Raw genomic sequence first — 9,526 nt, 5'->3', positions numbered from 1 at the left:
GCAGGTCACTTATTCTACTCCTGCATTCTTACAGCCAAATTCACTACTGCATTGCACTGTTCGTGACAGAGGTTGTGCAACTGATTTATGTATTTCCACTGGAGTTCAGTTTGAAACCCTTCAGCTCTCCTGTGGTTTGAAGGTTGAAGTTTTATCTCATTTTTAGATCTTTGATGTATATTGTAGGAGCAAGCGGCCTCTTGTTGCCTCTTCTCATGACAGTGTTTTGAGAGATAAAATTTTAACTATTTTGTTTTGATATGCTCGTTATATTCCACAATGCAGTTTGAGGGGAGAGATGCTCATCTTTTCCTCTCCGTCTATGTATTTCTCCCTCTATTCAGTGTCAGCAGACCGCTGTTTGTGTGGCTCCAACACACCATCTAATGAGCTCAGAAGAATTACTCCAGAGGAAGAGTGACAGCCTCTAGTTATGTTTCCAGCACCTCTCCTGATGCACTTAAATTACACACCCACTTCCAAATGTATCTTTAAACCCACAGATGCAGTCTGTGACTTACTCCTCTGAACACTGTGGAAAGTTGTATAATTGTCTTTGAAAATGGGAGAAGAGGGTATGTTCATTGTTAGAAGGATCCTATATATATTGATCAGCTACAGCATTTAACTGGGGCGGCTTAATGAAGCGACATTGTTCACCTTATTGCTAGGCAATATTCTTATAATTATGCACTATATGCCCAACATTTTCTAAAAGCAATGGTGGAGGATGCAGTTTACTAGACCCCTTAGGTAGTTAAAGGGTCTGTATTACCGTATTTTCCGGACTATAGAGCACACCATACTATAAGCTGCACCTAAAATTTTTTTGAAAAAAAACTGGAAACGTACATATATAAGCCGCACCAGGCTATAAGCCGCTGGTATCTCCGCTGCTCTCGATTTTCTGCAGCAGAGGGCAGAGTTGTAATAAATCTGCTAGATTTCTTAAGGCGCAGCCCTCCGTCTGCAATGCCGAACCATGGTTTCGTTCACGCCGAGCTTACGTGCAGCGGCTCTATTTCCTTCCTGTACCGCCGGATTGGTAGCCCTCAACTTAAAAAGCTGCATCATATGAGTTTGATGAAATTTCTCTGTCGTGCCTAGTGCTAGCATGTGCTTGTTCTAAATGAAAATTAGCACTTTCTTCTTTGATTTTCAATTTTGACTTCCGATGATTCACTTCCTGCTAAAGAGCCCGCCCCCTGGCGGTTGAAGAAAAATCCACAGACAAGCCGCACCAGGCTATAAGCCGCATGGTTCAAAGCATAGGAAAAAAGTAGCGGCTTATAGTCCGAAAAATACGGTATGTATTTTCTGTACACATAGTGCCATTTTATACCACTATACCTGTTGTTTTCAGTTGTTGTAAAGATGCTGTATATCTATCAAACGGGACTTAAGAGAAGTTTGACTTTGCGATTTAACCGTTTGAAATTGGGTCTCTGTCTCTCCTTTTCCTTTCGCTCTTTTTCTTTCGGACCTCATTTTTATCATGTCATCATGATGACATTTCTCCATTACGCCACCTACAACACTCTTTGGAGCACTGGACTGAGAAGCAGTTTGTTTGATAAGCTCAGTAGATGTGCAGTTCCACAGCTAGTCTTGTAGAGCTCAGTGAAATATATTTTTGGGCTGCATCATTGGCTGGCACACCTCTTGTATACAGTACTGGAAGTAATGTGAAGTGTCGGTCACAATATTTAAGCAAGGTCGACTAGAGTGTGTTCCAGTAATCACAGAATCATAATACTCAGGAACTCATGGGGAAGTTTACTCCAATTCTGTTGGAAAGGAGACTGCCAGATTTAGGAAGAGTATTGTCATGGAAAGATAGACTAGAATTTTCCTGCCATAGAGGCTGAGAGGGTCATCAGTTTGGTTGACTGTTCTGTATGTGTTTTGTGGATTTGAAGAAGCCTTAACACCATGTCTCTTAAACTAATTTTGTAGATGCTGCAGAAGGAATATGGGGTAGCTTTTAAGAGCTTTCCAGTCTATTTAGACCCAAAGCAAGAAAGAGCTGTGTTCACATTCTTTGGACTAATTTGATCTAATTTTCAGGGTGGGTTGGTCACTCTCATGGCTGCCCCTTGTCTCTGGTTCTGTGTTAGATGCAGTTCGTAGAGTGGTTTAAAAACTTTGGGCCCTTCTCTTTGTCTTTTGCAGATGTTGTGTGAAACATTGACCTTCGGTGTACACTGAGCTGTACTGCTTGAGTAGTAAGTCTGAGGTGGTGATGCTCTATGTCTGAAGCCATAGTTCCTAACTGGAAAAGGATGGACCCATTCCCTTCAGGCTGGGGGCCAGTTTCTTCCTCATAGAGAGACATTTGATTATCTTGTCTATGACTCATTGTAGGGTGAAGTGAGAGATGGATAGACGTCTTGAAGCTTTGCGTGCAGTAATACCAACATTTCTCTACTCAAGATGTCAAGGTTAAGGAAGAGCTGAGCCATTTGGCCAAATATTAAACTTACAAAATAATTTACTGAGCTGAAAAATGAGATCCTGAATACATGCAGCTAAGATGTGTTTTCTCCAATGGATATCCATCTGGACGGATGGATATATGAAATGAATATTGACAAAATTAAATAAAAAGAAAAGTTGGTCCAGATAATAAAATGAAACATGAATAAATCACTGCTCACTGTGATATGTCCTTGTTCATTTTGTGACAATGCTGAAGTAACAGGACCTGTTTCAAAAGAAACCTGATAAACCTTGAACCAAGCCACAGTACTACTCATAAGAATTCCCCAGCAAAGTCTTGTCTACCGTTTGTTTGATATAAATTCGCACCAACCTTTTTCAAAAATAACATTTTTCTCACTCAAATATAAATTTAAAATTTTCCCATAGATTGTGTAAATTACCTCTAGGCCTCGACTCAGTCTTAATTCAAGCAATGTATTTCTGCCCTTGATTAAATATGTTATTTTTCCCTAGCTTTCTTCAAACTCTCCAGTGGCACAATTATTGGCATATCCAAAAATTCCTGCTAAATAAATGCTAAATGAAGGTAACCAAAGCATATTTTACAATGTTTTAGATTTGTTATCTATGAGCGTGTGAATGTGTGCATGAAAAGGTGAAAGACTGAATGTTGTGTGAAGCTATTTGTGGTCCACTGGAATTGATAAAGCACTATACAAGTACAAGCCATTTACCATTTTTGACTTCTTATTTCACTGGGTTAAAAATGAGCTTTGCCACTCATCTAAACAGAAAAAATGAGCGAAAGGCGGATCGGTGTTAATCTGTATGAAATAGACAATGATGTTCACTCGGGTATGAATTAAGGTGTTCAAGAACTCAGTTGCCACTAAATACATCTTGTTTTAATTATTACTGTGTGCTTTTCAGTGACATTGTTATTATCATAGGTACATGTTTGTCGGCGGAGTTTCTCAGTTTAATTATGTTTTCGTTCCTAGGTGTACAACCAGATTCTTTGTGTCTTTGTATTCTCCCTCTTCTATTCCTATCTCTCCCTTTCTTTTCTTTTTTCTCTATTACCCTTTCTTTTCAGTCTTTGTGTCCTTTGCATTCGAAATACACCCAAAGAGAAAACATGAATAAATTAGAAAATTAAATAAATAAAACAGACAAAGGCTAATCACCCATTCATAAGTCAATTTTAATAAACAAGGCTAGGTAAAGGATCTCATGTTATTTTTCTAACTGTGTGTGTATATATATATATATATATATATATATATATATATATATATATAGAGAGAGAGAGAGAGAGAGAGAGAGAGAGAGAGAGAGAGCTTCAGAAAAATGAATTTGTTTTAAGGCTTTTTGCAGATCTTTATTTCCAGAGTAGCAAAAGTATGGAGGGTACTGTATAAGATTGTTTTTCAACTACCAGCAGTACTGACATCTAAAATTATCAGATAGTGCTACATGAATAACTATTTAATTTCAGCATTGATACATTGGTCCACTTCTATCTAGAGGTCCTTTGTCTTCCTTTTGCCATTAATATCATGGATTTGCTTGGAACTCTTGGGGTATGGTGTATATTATTATCATCCATTACCATTTAGTGTATGATAATAATATACACATTAAATGGATGAAACATAAAATATTTTGGTTTTTTTTGCAGGTCCTTTGATGTACATAAGTTAAAAAAGGAGACAAAAAGCACAACTTGGCGTATTGATTTGTGCTTACTTAATTTCACGCTCCCACTAAAAAACACATATCCTGCTCTTTTCTCTGCATCTTGGTATATAACAAAGAGTCAGCAAAAAACAGGAAGCCAGAAGGCAATCTAAAGAGACTGTGATTATTCGAACAGATGCATAATGGTGGAAGACAAGGAAAACCCAAATGATTGTGTAGTTACTAGATCAGTGTCATTAAACTACTGAGATATAAATTAGTTTAACTTTTTTTCTTCTCCCTGAGGAGAACAACTGGGGCTTGAACAAGCTGGTACCAAATTGTGAATGGTCATATTTGCCTCTACAAAAGGCTATAGCAACTTTCAAAGCAATTGGTAAACTTTAATCTGATTTGAAAACTTTTTTAAGATTAGCCTATTCTTCTTAACTCACACAGGTGTATTTTTTGACAATCATTTATTGTTTTTAAATAAAATCAATTATTTTTCATTATTAATATTATTATTAGTAGTAGTAGTAGGAGTAGCAGATTTGAGACAGTTGGTCCATGGGTAAATACAATTGGTTTTCTCCCTGCAGATGTGAATCATCCTAGCAGTTTTGAATGACATGTTCTTTGGTGCCTCAAATGCTTAAAACGGCTCAAATATTGCTTTTTTTCCAAAGAGGAAGACAATATTTTCCTCCCTGCACAGCCAGCTGATGAGCTCAAAATGACTTAACAGTGAGGGGAAAGTTTATCTCTCACAAGAGCTGAAAGACAAACACTTTTTTTTTTCCTCATCCGCTCACAGAAATCAAGAATTCATAATGTAGCAAAGAAGCATCCATCCGTCCTTCCATCCAAAAATGCTGAGCACATCGGAGAAGTAAAGTGAAATCAAAAGAAAACTCTCACAAACAGTAAACAATTAGCAAAACATATGATGCATTCAAAAACATATATTTCAAATACATACAGCTTACTGCACTCATCTGGTTGGCTTTTGTGATGGTCTGGTCAGCAAATCAGAAAACAACTATGGAAAATGTGTTTTTAGGCTCTGTACAGAAGAAAGTAAACAATGTATCCTTGTAGAAGATTCTTAGGCATGTAATGATTCTTTTGAATAAAAAGAAACAAACTTTCAGACATATTGATAGCCAGTTAACTAACCATGAATTACTACATTAGCAATTAAGATTGTACTTGTAAGAGAGACACGTATTTACAGGCATTCAACCTAGGCAGACTTAACAAGAGATACTTAAATAAACAAATTCATACACAAGATATTCATCTGAGTGTGTAGCTGTCAATCTGTCAAGGATATTTACAAGACACCTGGATGAGAGCAGTTATTGTGGGTGTAGGTCAGTCCTGTATGTTTGTGAAAAATAAATAACTCATTCGCCAATGTGTTGTGGAAGGACTGCAAGTCTGCAGCTTGACCAATTTGCTGGCATAATGATGCTTTTTGATAGCATCAGGAATGTTTTGCACTGTCGGTCATTTTTTAACATTGACATGATTTGTTTTGCAGATATCCACAAGATACAGGAATTTCCCCAACGTACCCCAAAGTCTTTTTTTAAGGACTTCTTTTATCTGACTCGAAGAGTGCCAAATCAAATGACAGCAGAGTAGTCAAAGCTGAACAGATTTTTGTTTGAACTTCTGTTCAAATAATGGTTCTTTTTTTAAATCTGACATTTTATTTTACTGTTCAGTTAGAAAATGTTGAACATGACCTTACCAAACCTAATAAGTAATATTCCAGAAGTTCGGTTATTTTTTTATTTTTTTTTGCCATTAGCAGTATGAGTTTGCTTGGCGCTGCTGCTGTACTGCAGCAAGATGCTTGCTGTATATGATTATCATACATTACCATTTCTTGTCTCTGGAACATAAAGTGAAATAGAAAAATAATTTTTGGTTGCGGCAGATTTTTTTTTCTGTTCTGATCTAATATTAATATTTTGCATATTTATGAAAGTCTTTCTTTCTCATAGTCTTACAGTGGACAAGAAGCTTCTTAAGGTGAATAATAAGATGTGTGGGTGATCCCCAGTTAGTCTTTGCTTGAGTCTGATTGTCATCTGTAAGATTATATTACTGCCCAAGACTGACCCAGTTTGGAAGGCCATGTTTTTGTTTATAGCTTGTTCTGTCCTCTCCTCTCTAGGCCACTGCTCTACTTTGCTGCAGTAAGGTAGAGCAGCCCAACTCTGCCTGGGAAGCAGCTTCAGACCAACACACAGTCCACCCTGTGAGGAGTTCTCCTTTTAATGGATGCCCGGGTGGCTCTGCCAATTGTGTGGACAGGTCTTGTCCTTCTGACAGCCGAGTTGAAGTGGATTGATGCTGCCGAGATTTTCACCAACACATGGGCTGTCCAGATCAATGGGGGCCCAGGGGAGGCTGACCGCATCGCCAGAGAGCATGGTTTCATCAACCAAGGCAACGTAAGTTTTGCTCATACCAAGATTCTGTATTTCTAGGTGGTTGCACAGTGAATGCTCTGTGTGGAAGTGTCTTCAGTAATCTGTCTTATATGCACACCCAGCAGCATAGGTGCATATCAATTAAGAAGAAGTTCATTCATAATTCATTTCAGTAATTCAGTTCAAACTGTGGAACTGTTATTTTAATGGGATTGTTACACACAGAGTGATATGTTTGAAATATTTGGATGCTTTTGGCTTACAGCTACAAAAATCCAGAAATCTCTCCCTTAAAAAATGCAAATGTCCAAAAGATGAAAAAAGGCACTCTTAATACAAAAATTGTCATGCACTACACCATCAAAACAATTCAACAGTTTTCCAGCAAACCTTCATTGATACTCTGCACACTGACTGCTGAGAGAACTGTAGACAAACACAATAATGGAAAATTGAGTGGAAGGATAAAAAGCTTTAAGAAAAAAGATACACAACCAAGAGTTTGGGAATGTTTTGAAGGGAATGGATTGTAGCTGGAGTTAGTGCTATAGGAGTAAACACACAAACATGGACTACCACTGTTGCAGTCCTGGTTTTCAGCAATTTCTGAACTGGAAATCATTTTGAAAGCATCTCAACAGGGATAAAGAGAAACATGATTGCTACTTTTGTTCAGTGGTCTTTTCAAATAAAAGTTAATTTTGAAATCAAGCTCCCAGCATGTGGAGAGCACAGAATTTCAGATATAGTATAAAGTTTCCACAGTAAGTGGTGATTTAGGTTGCCATGTCCTCATCTGATGTTGGTCCACTGTATGTTATGAAGTCAAAGATTATCTACCAGAAAATTTTAAAACACTACATGCTTTTTCTGTGCTAGCATGCTTCATGGAGATGCTGATTCATATTCCATTGGGGTTTTGGCAGCTACCCACATTGTTAAAAGTGCCAATACCTGATTTAGGCACCACAGTGTAACTCTGCCTTCATGAGAAGCAGATTAGCCTAAACTCCGCAGACTCTATGGAGCATTGTCAAGAGGGAGGACAAGAGACACCAGACCCAACATTGCAGACCAGTTGAAGGTCATTAATAAAGCAACCCCTCAGCTGAGCCTCAGGTTGATTGCCTCTATACCACACCACACAGATGCAGTAATTAATGCCATATCCATAAAAAATATGAACAATGACTTGAAATGTGCAACAAATTTAAGCTTCGTGAGTGCTCTAAGTTTCATGTTCTGGATCAAATTATGTAAATCACTAAAGCTATTTTCCTATAATAGGGTAATTTATTGAGATCCTCTTGTATTACTTGTGATAATGACATAAAGTTAAACAATGAGCAATTTAGTGGTTACAGTTTGCTGGACATGAAAAGTTGAGCATCCAAGACTCTAGTACGAAAACCTCCAGGCTGTTCTGCTCCATTTCTCTGCACATTGCTGAAGTGTAACCTCTTGTTGTTCTTGCGAGCTTAACTGGAGCATTCCTGATTCACTAACTCTTCACGATTGTATTTACAAAAAAAAAGACAGATAATTGTGTTGTTCAGAATGGGAAGGAAGCATTTTAGGTTTGTTCGTAGTAAACATGGTTTTATTTAGAGCACTTAAACCTCTCTTTCTGTTGTTTTTCTTAGGTGATTCTAATTAATTAAAAATGATGTCACAGTTTTTCGATACCCAACAGGAACACAATAACCAGGATAGGTGAAGATGCTGAGGGAGAAGCGGTACTCTCAGTAGCATGTTATTAAATTCACTTGAATATCAAAATGCTCCCCAAGCTAAACTTTCACATATTTGTACTCAGTACTTGACAGCAAGTTGCTGTTTGGTTTCCACCTCCCTTGTTGCTCTTCGCGAGACTTAAGTTCATTTGCATGCGTCTCTGCTGAGCTGCCTGAGTGCTGCATACACCAGTGAGCAGACTTCTGCGTTTTAAGAATAAGAACGGATTCAGCATTTCCTCCTCTACCCACCTTAGCTAAAGAGGATTTTTCAACAAACAGCCCAGAAAAATAAATTTTCCCTCAAATTATCTTATTTATTATGTGAAGGCTATTCTTGGGTGTTTTAATCTCCTGATCCCTTTCTAAGCAGTTGCCATAGTGACTAATAACAGATTGGACATAAAGAAATTTGTGTCAGTCGCAAAATGCGCTCCTCTCCTCTTAAGTGTTAAATACTTTAAATCCTTAACGATTTGACAAAAAGTGATTTTTTTCTGTTAAATTCTTAAATTTATTTTCTTATGATCAATGCAGTTGTTTTAAAGACAAAAAATATCTATGAACTATGATACCCCACACAATTCTTGTTTATTTTTGTGCTCTTCTTGTATAATCACTTTATATACAAACAATGCATTTTTCTGTTTATTTCTTTTAACCAAACCACAAACAGCCCCTATCTTCTGTCCATTTTCTGTGAGATTACATTTAGATTTTTGTCTTCTTGGTTAATTAGTGATGCTTTAAGACGATTTGCTGTTTCTGAATCACAAACAACTTACACATTCCACCCCAGCTAGACATCAAGGACCTTTCAACTTGGATGCCTAATTTCTGTATGTTCTTATCTTAAAATGTGTGTTATACAGGAGAAACGAAATAAGTAGATTTTAGAACCTAGTTCCTAAGTGGATGCTGGGATGAACAGTGATGATTTATAGACTGTGTGCATTTCTTGTGCTCTGGGTACTGGAAGGTTATATGGGGGTATGGGTTAGGTGAGGATTTGTAGAGCTATGTGTTTAAAGGGGAGATGGCTTCTTCATTTCCCCATCATCTTTGATGCTTGTTGTGAAAGACACTTGAGGAGAGAAAAGAGGCTGATGTATAATGAGAAGGTAATGGGATTTTTATTGCTAATGTGATTATGGGATCACCGTTTCACTCATTATTTGTTCACAGTAGTTCCTAAAAATATGTAATATTTTATAATTATAATTT

At 37.4% G+C, this 9,526-nt stretch overlaps 1 protein-coding gene across 1 annotated transcript in view; it reads left to right on the top strand.

The window, feature by feature from the left end:
• furinb (furin (paired basic amino acid cleaving enzyme) b) overlaps positions 1 to 9,526 on the top strand; it is a 115,147-nt gene that overhangs the window by 7,577 nt on the left and 98,044 nt on the right. Inside the window, exon 2 of the mRNA XM_044124731.1 lies at positions 6,311 to 6,590. Within this exon, the coding sequence (XP_043980666.1) occupies positions 6,414 to 6,590 (177 nt within the window). The 5' untranslated portion in view covers positions 6,311 to 6,413. The remainder of the gene's footprint in view (positions 1 to 6,310; positions 6,591 to 9,526) is intronic.

This window comes from Gambusia affinis, linkage group LG08 (genome assembly GCF_019740435.1).
Source record: "Gambusia affinis linkage group LG08, SWU_Gaff_1.0, whole genome shotgun sequence".
In the NCBI taxonomy this organism is placed as follows: Eukaryota; Metazoa; Chordata; class Actinopteri; order Cyprinodontiformes; family Poeciliidae; genus Gambusia; species Gambusia affinis.
This window is presented reverse-complemented; position numbering and strand designations above follow the sequence as displayed.